At 43.3% G+C, this 19921-nt stretch overlaps 1 protein-coding gene across 2 annotated transcripts in view; it reads left to right on the top strand.

The window, feature by feature from the left end:
- The window catches only part of LOC128744688 (cysteine-rich hydrophobic domain-containing protein 2), a 39098-nt gene that overhangs the window by 6792 nt on the left and 12385 nt on the right, over positions 1 to 19921 (top strand). The window contains exon 2 of one of the 2 annotated variants that reach the window (XM_053841857.1): positions 7772 to 8585. In XM_053841857.1, the coding sequence (XP_053697832.1) occupies positions 8464 to 8585 (122 nt within the window). In that variant the 5' untranslated portion in view covers positions 7772 to 8463. The remainder of the gene's footprint in view (positions 1 to 7771; positions 8586 to 19921) is intronic. The other variant, XM_053841858.1, reaches the window with a different exon arrangement.

The following is a 19921-nucleotide window of genomic DNA, read 5'->3' as shown; positions in this document are numbered from 1 at the left end:
GGTATCGTATGTTGTTCACAACAGATAGTTTTTGACGTATCATTCTCCTCTTCTGTTGGGTACTCTTACTACTGTGTCCATTATTTTGAACTATTGTGGTATGCCCCGTTGTTTTTTTTTGCTGTACGCTTCAGGCTTACCTGTCACTTATTGAGGAAGTGGTAGGCTGGTAGCTGGAGCGAGACAGGTGCCAATCAGGGATGACTTGGTTAATAAACCTTGTAATCCTGATCGGCGCCGCAAACCAGATCTCCTTAGGCTCTAGTAGGCCCTTTTTGAGATTTTGCATTAACCAAGACGGCAGCTCTCGGAGAGTCATGCTTATCATCATAGTATAACTTACATGTTCTTATTTGAATACCTTGTATTGTTCCTTTGTAGACCCGGGGCTTTTGAATCAAGGCCAGGTCCACAGCGTCTTTGATAAACCTCCTGGAAAGTATGCCCGATGCAGCTTTCGCATGAGGGAGATTTATCTGCAGAACCCTAGTGTTCTGCATTTTTGTGAATTTTCCGCTCACTAGCATTTGGGGGCACCAGGGGAATCCCTGGAGGTTTAGACCTCATGGTGGCAGTAGTTTTCTTACTACCAGTACCCAAACTCGGGGTTTGGATCGAGGGGGAAGTTGGCTTCGAGTGGTTTCGCCTTTCCCACGGATTTCACCGGAGTTTCCTAGGCCACTTGTGGAGACCACTGTTTTGGTTCCACTCGGCCCTGGCACCGCCAGACTGCCTAGATCCATAGGCATGGGAGACTCACCTTGGTGAGTCTTCTCTTTACCAGAATCACTGTTGGGAGCCATTTGAGCGTGCTGTGGAACCTCCTGTTTGGCCAAACCAAAAGTTTATGATGAAGTTCCTATTCGCAAGTTGACGCATAGAAGCTTCATCAATTGTTAGCGACCAATCCGCATGTTTTCCATTCGGATTAGTTCGCTGCAGAATTCGCCATTTATCAGTAACTAGGTTCTCATTTTGACTCTATGAGTCTTCTGATTGTCTCGTTATCGAATGACGCGCTTTGTGGGAAGAAAGCATGATAGATTTCTGCTCTTTGCATCCAGAGCAACGAGTCATGTTCCTTCGCATAGTGATAAGTCAGGAACCACTTCCTTTAACCACTCCGAGGTTTCCTGGTCTTTACAAGAAAGAACCAGGTACCCCGACTTGTACGAGCAGTTAAAGAACTTAGGTTTAACCTGCTCGTTACATTGCTACTCTATGGCTATTAGTAGAGCATCTTGAATCGAATCTTGTTCTGCCGTACTCAGTTCAGTGTTCAGTGGGATAGTCCTCAGAGGGGATCCCAACTCTAATCTGACCTGCGGCCTCCCTGTAGGAGACACCAGTAGTGGAGTCCGTGGGAAGCTTGGGGGCTTCTCCTGTAGACCTCACTCTTGTTCCTCCCCTTTGAGCGGGACGGATGGTTTGCTTTCGCACGACCTGTCCCACTGGATCGGCTTTTCTCCGCTGCTAGGCACTAGGCAGCTCCGATCCTCGTTGCCTTTTACCTGTCACAGAATCAGATTGTGTTAACACTTGCCCCCGTGCCTCCTTTGCAGGAAGCCCAGAGGCAAGCAAACCCTTTAACTTCTTTTTCTGAGCTTTAGTCAGGTTTCGTTTCCACGGAATGTCATTCTCAGCTGGACCTTTCACTTCAGGTCCAGATCTGATTATGACGGTTATTCCGTCATTTTCGTCGTCCGTCGACCTATGCTCATCTCCTCCTCTTTTGTTTCCGGCAGAGAGAGGCTGCCGGAGCCCTGTGTTTTATTTATATTAAGGCGCTTCATGTGAATTCCACCAGTCGCTCGGTAAAAGATGGTCCATTGCATCAGTGACCGGCTTAATGCAGCAAGGGCAAAAGTACTGTGGAGGGTGCCCTGGTACTCCACAGGCTCCGTTAGCGGCTGAGTATTTCTAGAACCTCCTCCATCATTCATCCCTCGGCACGGGTCGCATGACACCTTGGATTAGGGGTTTATCCGGTTAGATCTTTACGTAATAGCCATGAATAACAGCTATTAAAACTATTCTTCTTAGGGGCTTTGGAACCTCTGCTCAGGATCTTAGTATTTCCAGGTTCATCGAACGTGTTACTACCAAGATCCGTCATTTGCAGGCAAAGAATTTACACTCCGCCTTCGCATGAGTGCCCCCTTCTCTGTCCGCATACGACCCTACTTTCCACCGGTTGTCCGATTACCACTAAGGAACGTATCCCGGATGGTACCACGGTAGAGATAGGTGTTGCCGACTAAGATGCTGTGGAACTTCGTGGAAGTTCTGGAGCGCATTATTCGACCATTTACTATCCATATTCTATAAAGAAACTTGCGCGGACTCCGCGGAAGCAGCTGCTGAACTTTTTACTAAGTTCTTTAAAAATGTGTTCACAAATATGCCTCCGTCTCATACGTCGGACGAGCATCGCAAATGGCGGGCAGGCATAGCGCATCACAACATGTATGCCACACTTGATCGTTTCCGTCAAGGATGTGGAAGAAGCAATTTCGTCGGTGGACTCCTCAAAAGGGTCTGGCCCTGATAGTTTGCCACCTTCGTTCATTAAACAATTTGCTACGTCCCTCACTTCGCCTGTGTCACTTGATCGTGGCATTTTCCCAACGTTATGGAAAGTTGCATCGATTACCCCAATACACAAGGCTGGAAATGTCCACGATATTGAAAACTATCGCGGAATTTCAATTCTATGTTGTCTCCCTAAAGTTCTTGAAAAGATGGTCTACGATGTTGTGTATCATGCTGTGCGGCCAATAATTTCGGAACACCAACACGGCTTTATGAAAAAACGGTCAACAACCACGAATTTGATGGTATCCGTCAACTCGCTGATCAAGAGCATAGAGAGTAGAAGACAGGTTGATGCAATATACATTGACTTCAGCAAGGCATTCGACAAAGTTCCACACGCACTGGCAGTTGAAAAACTGAGATGCTTGGGCTTACCAAACTGGGCGACACTGTGGATCCAATCTTATCTTACCGAACGTTCCGCTTTTGTCAGTATCAAGGGTATTAACTCGTCTTGTTTCGAGATACCATCTGGCGTGCCCCAAGGCAGCCATCTAGGGCCTTCGATATTTGTACTTTTCGTTAATGAGCTGAGCAGCCTTTTAAGCTCATCTAAGCTGATGTACGCCGACAACTTACAGGTTTTCCGTGAAATCAAAACCAGACTTGACTGTTGTACTCTCCAAAGCGATATTGAGTCTCTCTCACGATGGTGTACGCTTAATAGTATGCAAGCTAATGTCACAAAATGTTGCGTCATATCATTTCGCCGACTACGCAAACCCCTGTGTAACGAATACTATATCGAGCAGAGCCATATACGCCGAGTGCAGATCATAAAGGACTTGGGTGTTACTATTGAGTCCAAAGCCAGATTCAACGAACATATTTCAACGATCACTGCTAAGGCCTTCGCAATACTTGGATTTGTGAAAAGAAACACCAACGCACTCCAGGATACATACGCGCTTGAATCGTTGTATTGTGCACTTGTTCGCAGCGCTCTGCAGCATTCTCCCAAGCCAAGTATACATTCATGTTCCCCGAAGACAGCTCCGAAATCGTATCCTACTGTGGCAGCCCTCGCGTCGCACAAACTTCGGATACAACGAACCTTGGGCCATGTGTTGCCGTGTTTTCAATGAAGTTGGTGAAGCTTATGATTTTCAAATAAGTAAGACTGTTTTTAGACGTAGGATCCAATCATTAGTTTAGTAAATTGTCTGCAACTATGTTGAAGATGTAATAAATAAATTAAATTGAAATTAAATTAAAAATTAAAATTGGGTGCAGGTGTACCCATGGTAGAGGTTATGCTGGAAGAAGGTACTACGTATGGTCATGTTTTTGGAGGGGGCGAAGTCGACAAGTCTTAGGCTGTTTTCGTTCTTTTGCGGGTGCGCGCTGAACCGTACAATTCACCGGTTTGAATTCCTCCTCCCGACCAACCTGAGCGTTACAGTCCCCGATGATGATTTTGACATCATGTCTTGGGTAGCGGTCGTATTCACGTTCCAACTGCGCGTAAAAGTCGTTACTATAAGACTTGAAGTCTTGAATTTGAAATTGGACCTAAAATTAAACTTGGATTCTTTTTACCTTAAATTGAGCTTAAAAAGTCAAACGTGAAATTTGACTTCAAATTGAACTGAAAATCGGCTTAAAAAATTTTGTTGGACCTGAGTAAAATATTTTTGTGCTAAATCAATTGTTTGTGGGCTTTATAGCCTAAAGGGCTCGAAAAATGAGTGTATGGAGTGTTAACACTTCTAGAAGCATTTAAGCAATATAATTTCCGAAAATCGTAAACTTTTTTTTTCAAATTTGTCTTCCTTTTGGTTCCTTTTTTTTGTGGTTTTACATGGAAAATAAAAACGTATATACGAAAAGTAAGTATAGATTTGGGGTTTGTTTTTTTTCGCCCCCCACATTTGTTGGCCAACATCGGAAGGAGAAAAACTTTATAACATATTTGTAAGAGGCTAATCGAAGAACGGCTTGACCCGCCGCTTCCAGAGAGGGGCGGGGTCGGTCTCGACAGAGCCGTAGACATTGTGACATTGTGGCGCCCTTGGCGGAAGCCCAATTTGGCGCCCCCTCGTTTCATAAATCATTGTTTTCTCCACGTTTATCATTTTTTCGTATTCGCCTCTCATCCAATACTACATAAGTGCGATGTTTGAAGTCGGCATCAATTTTTGCAAGATATAAAGAAGGACAACAACAAAATACATTTTATAGAGATGCAGCTACTCAACGTCTTTACATTCAGCTATAAATCATCTGGAACAATAGTGTTATTGAAAATAAATTCTTCATTCTTCTGATCAAGTGCCGGTTCGCACTTTTACCTCACTAGCGGGGCAAAAATGCGAATGCCGTGGGGCAAAAGTGCGATTCGAGCTTCGCACCATGAAATTAGCACAGCAGTAGCTAACAAAACCATATTATCTTCAATCTGCGGTATGTTTCGGTAAGGAATATTCTCAATTTACACCTTTTCTATTTTGCGCTGGTGTATTGCAGCCTTCGACAGATCGAAACTTTCCCAAACGTTTGTTTTTTGTTTCATCAGCGGAAAAACATTGTTTTCCTTCGACCAACATCTGTAGAGCACACAGTTTTCTGCAGGTCTTCCATTTCTAGTATCTGTAATATAGTGCCAAAAGCTGTATATAATTAGCTATCCATTTGACGGGGTTTGCTTAAATTATGGAAAAGCGAAATATATTTTGTAAATTCTCACCGCAATTTCAAGAGAGATATCTGAGTGATGTAAAACGCTGCTACAATTTGTCAACAAGTAATATCCTTCTGTTGATATCGTATTAGCCGTATAACAAAAAATTACATCAAAACCGTTCTAAAATACTATTTACCCATAACTCAGCAACTATGCTTCGTAGACAACAAATGTTTATGATAGATTTAAGCTGTCAAAGTACTCACCCATCCATGCCAATGTAGTCAATTTACTCGGAATCCGCACTGATAAATTATTGAATCGCACTTTTACCCCTCCTTACTCTATATTGGAAAATGGACTTATTTTGGATGGCGACAAAAAAAATACAAAAGTAAAATTCAATGAAACAGATTTTCCTTAAATCCTATGTTCATTAAGCCTTCTATAACAATGTTTCGACGCCCTGCCAAATGGCTTTACAGCGGTTCACCGGAACCTTCGTTACGGCCGATCAAAACATTCATCATATTCATCATTCGGCATATTATTCAACTCTTTCGTTAAATGCTCCGTTTGAGCTTCGCCCAAAAATATTCTATTGATTGCAGTGGGGGGACCGGCCGGTTCATCTCCTCCGGTAATCTCTTATAAGAATGGACCGAGGCTAGGTCCGGCCAAAAGACCACATCCTTTACGCGATACTTCTTGATGAAGGTGGCAACTTCCGGTATGGAACTTCGCACTACATGTTCGTGCCTTCTCGTTCACTGTAAACCCCGAACGAAAGAACAGCGGTTTTAATATTCTCTTCTCGCTGATCACCCGCCACAGAAGGATCTTCTTCGAGATCTTGGGGCGGAAGATTTACTTGACGTCATCACTTGCCTTCTTGGTGGGGGACGTAAAGTACTTGGTCCTCTGCCAGTCATTGCCAACCAGCGTTAGTTTTCGTCATACATTATGACTAGAACATCGTGCTTCGCCGAAAATATTTTTCTCTCCAGAACCTTCAGCCTTTCTCTGGGTGATTGCCTGCTACTCAGACACAGTCAGCTTCGACTGGTGCATCTGCATAGGAATGACATTTTTGGCCAAGTAATTCTTCACCGTTTAGCCGGCTACTCAGTTCTCCCGACCTAAGGTGCGGAACGATGAGACCGTCTTGCTGTTAGTCTTTATTTTTAGCTTCTGCTGCACGTTACGGTCGCGCAGTACTGCCGGGCGTCTGGAACCAGGCTGCCATTCAACTCCAACGTTCGGCTTTCTCGCAGGGAGGATGTTGTAAATACCAGATTGGTTCTATTCAGCGAGACGAAGTTCTTCACCATGTTCAGCTTCTTCGTTACAGGGTGGAGCTGGCAGTACGAACAAAGCATCGAGTGCAGTCATTTGACTGTTTGGCCATGGCTAGAATCAACCCAGTTTTGCAATGGCATATGTTATTGCTAATGCATTACTGAATACAAGCCTTTTTTTAGCGCCCATGACGGGGGCTAGTCTGGCCAACCGCACGCAACGGCGCTGCGTCTCCAACCACCATAGAAAAAAATCCTGCCACTAAAAACCCCACATGTCAAATTTGGTCCATTTGTCCATTTGCTTTATTAGTTCTCGAGTTATGCAGAAATTTGTGTTTTATTTGTATGGGAGCCCCCATTTCCAGGTCTCGAACTATCATAAGTACCTTCCCCGGCCCCAAAAACCTCTGCATACTAATTTTCACACCGATTTATAATGCTTCATATAGTTCTGGGACCCCTTCGGCACGACAATTTAAAAAAATGCCTTCTCATCGATAATATGTTAAAAGGTTCACTCAAATCGGAGAGGTTCACGCAAGATTTTTATTTTATTTTATTTTCTGGCACATAGATTTCCCCTGCTGCCCCTACAAATATTCCAAAGAAAAAGTTAAGCGTAAGTTTCACAATAGATTTGTTTTCTAAAGTTCATTCTAGTCGTACAACAAGGTACAACAAGGATGGTAAGAAACCCGAACCGGTGATGTCGATACGGTACTAAAGAAGAAAAAAAATCTGACCCAAGCAAACGGCGAGGTTCAAGTTCTCTCTGCACTGACTTCTATAGAAGGGTACATTGTTTCGAGTTGCAAGAGCTTTCGTTCGAGCGACCATGAAATCTAGCAACTCTGTCCGTACGTACGGTACAAAAGAAAAACCATTCTCAGGGCCAGCTGGCAGCTGGTTGAGCTGAGCTGAGCTGGGCTGGGCTGAGTTGGGCTGAGCGGTGGGTTTGTTTGTTGATGTTGGAAATTGGTACTGGGCGGCAGTGGTGGTGGTGGTGGTCGTTTCACGATTATAGACCGTCGTCGTCGATGAAACTACTAGCTGCTAGCTAATGCTATCGTCGGTATCGCATCGCATCGCACGACATCATCATCGCCGTTTCAGCCGTGCAGTTTAGTTGGTTGCTCCGGTTAGGGGATAGTGTGTTCTCTAGTTGTCGTGGGCAGGAGCAGGAGAATGGGGACAGTTGGTGACTTTTGGTAACGGATTGTGTTTTCTTCTACTTCTACTTCCGTTGTGGCAGCTCGATTTATCGCGGAAGAAATCGTGGGAGTGTGACGATATACGATATTATACGCATATATAGACTTACGTGATTATCATAAGTGCAGAAGCGATCGAATTAGAGGAAACAAAGTGGAACAGTGTGAAGCGTAATGCCGTCAGTGGCTAAGTAATTGTTCGAAATGGGATTTTTTTTATTGAAGGTGAATGAATCCGTAGTCCACCGTCTGTGAGATCGCATTGAAGAACGACGGACCGAGTACGCGAGTTCAAGGATACTAAACAAGGGTGCGTGAGTGCGGTGGGGGTGGTGAACGTACAAAGTACACAAACTGTGGCAACAGTGCCAAGATAAGTGGCAGGCAGGCAGGTAGACAGGCAGAGCACCGTCGAGGAAGGGAAATGCTTTCCTTTCTCCTTTTTTCACCATCGTAAATGTCTCATCAGCTTTTGTGTACTCGGGCACTAGCGGGATCGAGAAACAGCAGACGTCAGCGGCCGCTGCCGTTCGAGGTAGCACAAAGTGGTAACTGGTTACTCTGTGAGGCGCTTGCAATCACCGGAGAAGGTAAAACCAGCTGAAGCCTATCGCATTCGCACGCATAACTCTCGCGTCGCGCCGCGCCGACCGACGATCAGTCAGAACAAAGCGAGCGAAGCACATATCTTGGGGGCTAGTGATTTCCAATCCAATAGAAGAAGAAACGAAAAATGGCAGATTTCGATGCGATCTACGAGGAGCAGGAACTGGCCGAATCGGAAGACCTCGAGGAGGCCCACGTTCAGATGGTGCCGGATCCGATTGTCATACGGGGAGCAGGAAATATGACAGTGTGAGTATTCTAAGTAAACATGTAAAAAATCTAACAGAAATTGAAAATTGAAAATATCTGCAATTTTAGCCTGTTTTGACTGGAATTTATCTTTGCATTTACTCTTTATTTTATCTCCGGGGGACATTTCATCAAGATATGACAATATTTCATCATAATATATTAATCATTCGTACATTGGGTAAACGCGGCTTGGGCCTTTTTTCCTTGATAAATCTAGAATTCTACTAAGAAGCTCGAAAATACATTAACATTCTTTTTATTTCGATTTTTAAGTTTTTCGGGAGACACTTAGAGGGAAAATCAAAACTTAAACAAATGAGACTCTGAGTAAAACACACATTACACTCTGAAATGTCTTGATTTTCTAAACAAAGAACGATTCGTAATACCTAATTTATTAATGATGAGCTAATCTGTGCTGCTCTGCAAGTGCTGCGGATGCTAAATGCTTTGCCACTGCTCACATCATTAAAATCTATGAATCATCTAGCTAGGATGATGAGTTGAGTGGCGACTGAATTCAGAGTGGTTTATCGATGATAGCATTTGAACAATAGCAACAATAACGATTGATGGTGGAGTAGAGATAGCTTTGCAGGCAAATTCAAATGTTGATGATTGAACGCGAATCTTTCGAGCAAGCAGAGCAACGACCTAGGAAGCATTATGCCGGCGCGGCGCCAGCAATATTTGTGTTTTGAATGAACGATTAAGCAAATAAGCATATTTGGTGCGCTGCATTGCAGAATTGTAACAAGTTTTTCAAAGGTTATTTTTCCGCAACGTAGTTGAAATCGTATTTTTTGTGCTTTTTTTTTGATTATTCAATACTGGGGTCTCATTGCGCTACCTGTTCTATGATTAGGTTGACCGTACATACGATGCGATGATCGTCTATACTGCAGTCATTCAACTTTAGTAAAGGAAAGTAGTCAACAGTGAGACAACAGGAACAGTGAGTTAACAGGTATAGCTTATTAGCTATAAAGGATTCAAGATCCATGATATTCCGCTGCACGCGATGATCTAGTGTGTTATGCGTGATGTATGAATTCGTGCAGTTTTCAGATATCCAACGCTCAACACGATACGTTTACCCTTAAATTGCAACGAAACTAAAAGAAATAGCCAATCACGATCAAGAACAAAATCAATTTTATCACACTTTTTAGGAAAAATTTGACGAAAAAGTCTTGAGAAACACTTATTTCAAAGCTTTTTCTTTTGAAAAGTTACTGGATTTTTACCAGTAGAAGTTTTAAGGACAATTTTCAGTACTTATTTTCTCAGCTTTCGGATGAGTGTAACAAAATTGAGTTAGCTAGCATACTTTTTGTACTAGACCTAGTTTAAAGCAAACAGAATCGAAAACTAAAAATGTTTAATAAGTCTGTAACGATTCAGATTTTGACCATATACGTAGAAAGATTTTTTTTCATCACATGTTGTCCTCTATCACCCCCTGAAATATTTGTACCGTGCTTCCTAGTACCCTGCATGTTATTTACTAACTAAGCCCGGTGTAGAGATGGTCGGGTATGAAAATTTGAATACCCGAACCCGACCCGTACCCGATCACGAAAAAAATTGAAAACCCGTACCCGACCCGAACCCGCAAGTTTATTATTTTTGATACCCGAACCCGACCGCAACCCGACGGGTACGGGACGGGCCCGGGTACCCGACCATGTTTAGTGTTAAATGTGGTCAATAGGGATACCCGACCCGACCCGTACCCGATTTCAAAAACAAAAATTAAGAACCCGTACCCGACCCGAACCCGCAAATTATTTTTTTTCAATACCCGAACCCGACCCGAACCCGGCGGGTACGGGTACGGGTGCGGGTTTCGGGCAAATTTTCCGCTACCCGACCATCTCTAGCCCGGTGCTAGCATTGTTATGCTTGCAACCAAATGAATCGGTACTGCAACGTTTACATACCAGTGTATTATCATAGTACAGCCTGAATTCGTTAATTGGGCCACGACTGCACTCCAGCTGATTCGCTAATTGGGCCGACTGACAGTTGTTAGAAATTTCTAAACTCGAAAATTCCATACAATTTTGACATTCAAGTTGTCACATAGCCCAATTAGCGAACACCCAATTAACGAACCGCCCAATTAACGAACCACCAATTAACGAAACTTTGCTGTAGAACTAAACGAAATTATTTTCTGCAAAAAAATGTAGGAGTGTGCTTTGAATTTAAGTCTTGGAACGGTAGTCCAAAAACGCTCACATGCCAAATTTGGTTCCATTTGCCTGATTAGTTTGCCACGGTCCCAAAAATTCCTGCATACAAAGTTTTACGCCGATCGATTAAGTAGTTTCCGAGTCTATAGGGGTATACAGACAGACAGACAGACAGACAGACAGAAATTCATTATTATAGGTATAGATTGTTTGCTGAAATCTGGAACCTAGTCGATGATCAATTTCTTGCCAGTCCTGGAACAGCTTAACTGATCGCTGCAATTGCCGGCAGTCTTCAGTTGATTTGACGATGATAATGATCTCCAGATCATCAGCATACACAAGTTTGCAGCAAGCAAACATTATTAAAAAATTGAGAACAGTTGGTTCCCATGTTGCTTCCCTGCGGTACTCCGGAATTGTTGGTAATGCTATAGACACGAACCGAGTCTTGCAGCAGCGCCTAGTTTAATTCATGTGAAAGAAGATCTATAAAAGATCCATAAAAGAAATATGTGAAATGGAATTTTCTACCAGACCACTCCTAGGTTGAAGGGCTTGACGGTTTTGCAAATTTGTCGAAATATACGAACCGAATGGCCGAATAACAAATTTCAACAACGGTCACAGAAAGCCGAAATTGTATTTGGCCGAATCAGGAAAGGTCGAACCCCTATTTGGTTGAGTCTCGAAAAGCTCATCTTATCTTATCTCACACTAACGCAGCCAATACTCGAAGGCATCCTGGAAAATGCCGATTGCTTAAATCGGTCATTTTTCTTGTCAACGGCCAGGCCAACTGCGCAGCATGTACCGCAGAGAGAATTCCAAAGAATTAAGTGGAATTAAAAATGATATTTAATTCCATTCAACTCATTGAAATCAAGGGGAAGGAAGAAAGCGTGGACCTCCCGTACCAAACGCTTCCCTTGAAGATATTGATTAATTTACAGATTACAAATTGTAGTCGTTGGGAGTATCTTTGCTAATAAAGGTTAAGTGATACTCCGGACCCTCAGGGATGAACTTATGGCATTAACCATAGTCTGGCTGCAATAGGCCAAGGTTATAGCGCCTTTTTTCGCTCTCTGAAAATTAAAAAATTCCGTCTACCTGGCATCATTTTAATTACTTAGTAAAAGAATAAAATTTAGAAATAATAAAATATATGAATGCAGGAAAATCAAATAGATAAACGAGTGAAGTTATGAAACGACCTCACCGGCATTTGTTTCTTCGTCCATTCCATTAAATCCCGCCACTGAACAGCATTTTCGATTAAACTTAAAACAGTTTAAAGTCCTATTCGAAAGCTAGGTTTTGGGTGCCTCCGGGGCAGAACTTCATAAACCGCAAAAGTCACTACCGTATGCACAAGCGTAAATTCGGACCGCTTCCAGTAACAGTTGCCTCCAGTAATTCCGTCTGCATCCAAACATGTAACTTGTTTGTCACTATCTTCAAGGCACATGCTAATTCTATATCTGCTGCCGCTGGCCGAAAAACTAATCTGTTTGATTATTTTAACAACTAATCTGCTTGATTATTTCCAACTTCCCAATTCGTACGGAACCGATAATTCGTTTTATTAAATATTGTTTTACAAACTGTAAGAAAAATTTTGACAGCGAAAAATTTTGCTGCCGTCCACACGCGCTGTTTACTGCGATCTTCTTGGTTGAGTCTCGAAAAGCTCAGCATGAAAAGATGAATTTTCTCGGAATATCTAAATAACTATTCAATAAAAAATGAATTTTTAGCAGCTAACAAATAACCTAAATAAAAAAAGCAAAATAAGCAGCACAACTATGTACTACAAAATAAAAAAACAGAGTTTAATAAAAGTGCAACCACATCAACAACATTTATTAATATTATTCCTTCTGTCAGCCTTGAACAGAGTTGGCACTAATTTCTTCACCTTGTCCTGTGAATGGTAACAGAAACGGAATTTTAGAGAATTTAGTTTTTTTACTTTTATTTCTGTTTTACTTCGATGTTGGATTTACCGCATGTCTACTAATAAATTTGAAGTTTCTCAAGACAGCAACATGGGGCCTTTGTTTTTTTCTGTTGTTCTTCAACGCTGTTGCGTTACTGTTGGAATCCGGCAGCAAGTAAGATGATGCTTTGAAACTATAAAAAAATGTGTACCAGGTATGGATTATGCACTGAACCATCAGGTTTAGAGTAACAAAAACCCGTCAAAACGTGGAACGATATACGTGCTAGGGTATTTTTTTTGCATGCCAGAAGGGCACTGGGTTCAACAATGCCTCTGCGACAGTCACGAAGACTGTCTTTTGTAGCTGGACCCGATTACTTACACAGTTTAGAAATTGCTCATTGAAGTTGAGCCAGGTTGTAAGGCTGTGCCCCATTTAGGTACTACATGTTTAATGAAACCAATGATATCCTTGGGATTGAGTTTCCATACAGAGTTGGAATGGAGTTAATAGGGAGCTTCCGAAGACGCAAGAGACGCACTTGAGGGCCAGTAGTGCAGCCTGGCTGTCCGTAATACTCCCGCTTGGAAAACGGTGGGCCATTTGCCCAATGGAAGACCTTCCTTTATTCCGGGTCCGTCCAAGCGTTGAACTTTGTTTAGTTTGACCTGCGCCACCGTCGCGACGTCACCTCATTCACCTTTGGCCACCATACAAGAGCGGCATAAGTTAGCCTAGGCCGTACAATATTAGTGTGTGACCAAAGGGCTAGTTGAGGTTTCAGTCCCCGGATTTTGCCAAACAGTGAACTGCATGTACAGGTATTTAGAGCTCCTTACATATGATTAGACAGCAATGCGTCAAATTTACCTCTGACAATAGGTACGACGTCGTCGGCGTTCGCAATGACCTCATAATCATGCTGTGATAGCTTGTGCAAGAGTGCGTCGACCACCGGTGACCAAAGCATGGGGAAGAGAACTCCTCCTTGAGGACATCCTTTGATCGCTGAGATCGTGATCGACGTTAGTATCTCCCAATGGGGCTGTGATTTCCCTGCTTGACAGCATTACTTGAATCCAGCTCATTGTCGGCTGATCAGTTCCTTTATTAAGGAGAGCCGTATTGATTTAAGCGAAGGACGTGTTGTCGAAAGCGCCTTCAATATCAAGAAAAGCACAAAGTGCCGTCTCTTGGTTTTGGACCGACTTTTCAATCAACGTCACTATGCAGAGGGAAATCCCTAAAAACTCATTACGGATGTGATTATTCTTGAGAAGCGTTGATGTCCGACTAATTCGTCTGAATGCTTGTGGCATGGTTTTATCGTTTTTGCCTGCCCCCTAAGGCCCTAAGGTAAAGCCGGCACGAAAGAGGTTGATGAGCTCGGACATTATAATCTCGTCTGCTTTTTGTAAGAAGATGGGTAGTATGCCATCCGGACCTGATGACTTCATTAGTTCAAACGAGCTGAGTGCCCAATTGTTTGAAGCCTCCGTAAACATTTGGCGTTCAAGTAGAACCGAGTCGTTTGACACATTGCGTGATGACTCAACTTGCTGCTGGCTGTCGACGTCGCTTCAGTGGTCACTGTCGAACCAGGGAAATGCGTATTCATAAGAATCTCCAAGTGGCCATGGAACCAGTTGTATCGGCCTCAGGAAACGCGTAAATTCTACAAAAAGCTGAACTTATCCCGCAAAGCCTTTGCGCGGCGAGTCGGAAAATGTAAAACGGAAGGATCTTGTCGGATGAACGTAAGGTGATCGATAGGTAGAAACAGCACTAAAATGAGCACCTGAATGGCGCGGAGAAGGAATACCAAGGCAGCAGAGGGAATGACTACATCAGTACGGCGGATGATGGTGATGTGTCGACCCTTAACCCTCTAACGGGTAAGGTCATCTGTGACGGCCTTCGCTTTTGGAGCTCCAGAGTTGCATACGAAATTTGTTTTGAATTAACCCCCTAGTGCCCAAATTTTTGATTTGCTTGAAAAAATTTTAAAATGCTCATTTCGTGGCCAGAATAATGGAAAAAATATTCTTTAATTACTAAGTTCAGGAATAGTTTGATTATTTATAAAAATTCGTAACCCGCCAATTGGCGGGGTTGGGCACCTGGTCGCAAAAAAGTTGTAAAATCAAATTTTTCGATTTAATTCGGGACATTGATTTCAGTACATCTATAACAGTGCTAGTATTTATGGAACTAGTTATAATGAGCTTCAGCTGAAATTTTTGACCATATGGCCGATTCCAGGTCCCGGACAAGTTCCTTCGAAGTCCGTTCCGTGCTTGAATCAGAAAAGAAACCCTTCCCGGGCTCGGAACCGGTCATACGGCCTCTGTGAGACATGAGATGATCGCCAATCGCTATTTTGTCGAGTGCTGATGTTTTTTGATATGCGACACGACATAATTTACTGATGCTGAAATGTCCCTTTATGGGAACCGGTTCCGGATTTATAATATCCCCTCGGATTCGGATGGCGCGCACCATGGCTCATAACGGCGTCAAAGTAACTGATATGTCCACAGTCGATGATATGCTTACAAAAATCAAGTTTTAAATATTTGGCAACTTTATCTTAAAAAGCCACGTCACGGTCGCCCAAGGAACTCCGGAATAACTTCGGGACCATATGACATATGGTTATTATCTATAGATATTATGAAAATAGAAAATATTTCCGGAAAAATTCTCAAATTTGGTAAAAAATATTGAAAGATAAAAAGTGCAGTGCTAAAAATGAAGTAGACCCTAGAGGGGTTAATCGAAGCGTCTTGCGGAGGAAAACTAGACTTGACTTCCAGCTTGAATGCATCATTGAATCTCCTTACCCGTAATATTGTCGGCGGTGACCAGTGATCCCAAATATATGAACTCATCAACCACTTCCAGTTCATCGTTGTCTATAGTGCCCGTGGGAAGCGAATCTTTCCAAACAGACACAGAAACAGTTGTATTTTCAAATTTGGCAATGAATTCAGCAGAATCACCACGATCTTGCCTATTGATGTCCTTATCAGTAAGCAGTTTGCTTTTGGAGATTCTATTACTCCGAATAGTTCCCAGTCGTATATTCCTCTCGTTCCTCTCGAGTGGAGATATAAAATCAATGGTAATGCCGTATAATAATAATCGAAAAATATGATTTTTAAAATCCGGCAAAATTTTAGAAAGGCGAACAACAATATTAGTAGCTACTCCCAAGTCAGGATTGCCTACACCATAATATGCTTTGAAACTGTAACCTTTGAAAAACCTTTAGAGTCTGATAGAACATGAAACTTAAATCCTCATTTATGTGATTTGTTTGATAAATTGGGTTTTTCATTTTTGTACACATTTGTTCTTTACAATCTTTTATCGACTGGTAATTCACTCCATTTGTTCATTAACACAAATTTATTAAGCTTACTTACTTACTTATGTGTCCATGTCCGCCGGTCCGGCAGAACAAAGGGATGAAATTAGAGATCTCCACTGCTGACGGTTACCCGCCATGGCTTTTACCTGTCGCCAGGACAGGTTCTCGTCTACAGCCCGGATGTCGTTGGCTAAGCTCCGTCTCCATGAGCCTCTGGGTCTGCCTCTTCTACGCTGTCCTTGTGGATTCCAGTCGAGTGCTGCTCTGCAAACCTCGTTCGCTCCTTTCCTCAAGGTGTGTCCGATCCACTTCCACCTACGCTCACGAATTTCTGTGGCTATCGGCCGTTGATGACACCGACGATGGAGTTCCTCATTGGATATCCAATTATCAGGCCACCAGGCACGAATAATATATCGCAGGCACCGGTTAATGAATACCTGCAGTTTTTGCGTTGTCTCCGCTGAGACGCACCACGTTTCGCAGGTATACAGCAGTACGGATTTAACGTTTGAATTAAAGATTCGGGTTTTCGTACGTAGAGTGATCTGGTTTGAGCGCCAAATGTTTCGCAGACCTGCAAAGGCACCCCTGGCCTTCCTGATCCGTGTGGCTATATCAGTCTTGGTACCACCATCGGGCGTTGTTTGGCTACCAAGATATTGAAAGACGGCTACCTGCTCAACTTGTTGTCCCGCTACTGTAAAGTTGGTGGAATTGTCAGTGTTCACTACCATAGACTTAGTTTTCGCTACATTGACTGTGAGACCTGCTGCCTGGGAGCTCTCGGAGAGGTCATCTAACTTGCTCTGCATATCGTTTCGGCGTTGTGCGAGCAAGACAATGTCGTCGGCTAGGTCGAGGTCATTTAGCTGCTCCATCGTTAGAGGATTCCAAGGCAATCCTCGATTTGGTCTACTGTCAATTGCTCCAACTAATATCTCATCCATAACGATGAGAAACAGAAGCGGTGATAAAATGCAGCCCTGTCTCACGCCAGCAGTAACCCTTATGGGGTCGGACAAGACGCCGTCGTGCAAAACCTTGCACGAGAACGCCTCGTACTGAGCCTCGATGAGATGGACTAGCTTATCTGGAACTCCTCTACGCCTAAGTGCGCCCCAGATGTTTTCGTGATTGAGTCGGTCGAACGCCTTTTCGAAGTCAACGAACACCAGCAGAAGAGAGTCCTGGAATTCGTTGAAATTTATTAAGCGGTATAGATTAAAATTTCGAAAATAATTGATGCGCCAATATTCCATTTTTTTACTTTTAGAGAAAAAGGATATCTAGAACAAAATGATTGACCTTAAAATTTTTCTAGGCGTAAGTTTCATGCTTTATTTCAATTTTGTAATGTATTTGAATTGAAAAAATATCTGGGTAAAGCGTTAGACATGAAAAACGAAAAAGAGAAATTGGACTTTTTGTAACGCTCCTCCAGATAATTATTTTTGCATGAAAATCCGAACTTAAGGTTCTTTTGAGTGTACTTTCATGATAATATAGCCATCAGCTTGATTGCATCGTTTTCACGATGCTAGAGCCTGTTAGAGGGTTAAATAGGCGAAATGATCGAAGCCATCAAGCAGCTCAAGAACAATAAGGTAGCTGGCAAAGATGGCATCGCTGCGGAGCTAATCAAAATGGGCCAGGTTGGCTATCTATTTTGTAGCGGCTGATTGTCAGGATCTGGGAAACAGAACTGCTACCGGGGCTGGAGGTGTGGAAGGAGATGGTAATATGCCCAACATACAAGAAAGGCGACAAGCTAAAATGTAGGATACAGGATTGGGCAAAATTCCCGAAAGTATCGATAATTGAATATCAATATCAAATCGATACTATTTAAGGCGGCTTTCTGGGATTAGAAAATGTTACACAAAAAAAGGGATTCATAAAAACTAATTAATAAAAAACATGTTGAGCAAAGAGGGTGCCCTTAAAACACACACACGCAACACATCACTCACTCCAGTGCAGCTCTATTTCGGACACGTCGCCTTGTACGGAAAACCGCACCACCTGCCAGAGCTGTTCGCGTCCGACTGAATCGTATGCTGTCCCGGAATCCACAAAAATATGATGGGTTGTACTCACGACACATCTGGATGACCTGCCGAAGAGTAAAAATTTGATCCGTAGTAGCACGGGTCTCCATAAAGCTCACCTGGTACTACCCTACTCTCCTGCCACTGGGGACAGACGACGCAACAAAATCTGGGAGAGCACCCTGTTGGTGACTTTGACCAGCGTTATGCAGCAGTAATTACAGCAATCTATCCGATCGCACTTTCTGTAGATGGGACAAACTACACCCTCAATCCACTCGTCCGGCTACCCTCTCCCAAACCCCTGAAACCATCCAGTAGTGTGTCGTTGCTGGCGGTTCTTGGTCATTCCTGCAGAGTTCCGCCGGGAGTTGCTTCATTCCGGTTCTAGCCTGATACCTGAAAAGAAAACAGCGCGAGAAAAAATTCTTAAAATATTGCTTTCTTGAGCATTTCCTGGCCTATTTTAGCCTATATTTTTTCAGCAGCATATCAAGTCCCTATGTACCACCTATTCATAGATTTCAATGCCGCCTACGATACTATCGACCGCGATAAGTTATGGAAAAGCTGACAAGACTGATTAAGGTCATCACGATGGATGATGTACAGTGCTTTGTGAGGATATCGGGTGCATTATCAGGCCCGTTTGAAACAGGCAAAGGAAACAAGTAGGTGCTATAATACATACGAGGCAAGATCGCTTCAATAAATCTAGCCAATTTCTCTGTTTCGCTTACGCCGTGGACATTGTCGAAAGGATGCTCCAGGAGGTTGTTGAGAAGTATACTATGCTGAAACGTGAAGCAGTAATGATTGGATTAGTGGAGTAAAACCAAGTCTCAGTTATCAGGAGGAACCGTGCACGTTCGAGCTCGCATAGGCAATAGTGTGGTATTCGACGGAGACGAGTTCGAGGTGGCGGGCGAGTTTGTTGGATAATAACTGCATACTACGGACTCCACAAGACCGTAAGGTCTGGAGCTTCATCTCCTTAGTGCGGGGATCATGAATCATGTACAAAACTCGATGGGGAGTTGAAAGCAGTGACCGTTTTCGAACGTCATGTGCTTTGGACCATCTTTGGCGGGGTATGTGAGAACGGTATTGGAGAAGAAGGATAATTCACAAGCTGGCGCAGCTTTTCAGCGAACCCCGTCTCCAGAAATCGTTAAAGCTGATAAAGGATACAATGGGTGGGACATATTGCGAGAATACCGAATAATAACCTTGATGAAGTGGTGTCCGTCTCGAATCCGGTTGGTATCAAACGCAGAGGGGGGGGGGGGGGGGTGGAGTGGGGCAGCGTGCTAGATGGCTAGACCAAATGGCGCAAAACCTGGAAAGTGTGGGTTACTCTAGAAATTCGAGGCAGACAGCCATGGACCGAGTTCGTTGACAGAACATTGTTATGCAGGTAGAATGGTGAAATCGATTGCAGTTTTTGCAGTGCAGCCGTAATGTCAACCTTCGGATCTGGTCGAATTAAATTATCGCGCATTCAGTCATCTGACTGCACACTGCACTGTCAGTACTTCAGTACTTGTGGTTGGTCGGGAATTATCTGGGACTTCGGTGCGCTTCGTTCGTACCACGAAGAGTTAGCACAAGTTCATATGAGAAGACGATCAGTAACAGAAACTCCTTGACAGGCCCGTGGCGATGTGGATCCTTGCCATGTTCCACTCGTATTAAGGAGTCCAGGAGCATACGGGAAAACCGTTCTGATTATTTAACCGTGGAGGTTAAGGACCACTTTCACCAA

This window comes from Sabethes cyaneus, chromosome 3 (assembly GCF_943734655.1).
Source record: "Sabethes cyaneus chromosome 3, idSabCyanKW18_F2, whole genome shotgun sequence".
NCBI lineage: Eukaryota > Metazoa > Arthropoda > Insecta > Diptera > Culicidae > Sabethes > Sabethes cyaneus.
This window is presented reverse-complemented; position numbering and strand designations above follow the sequence as displayed.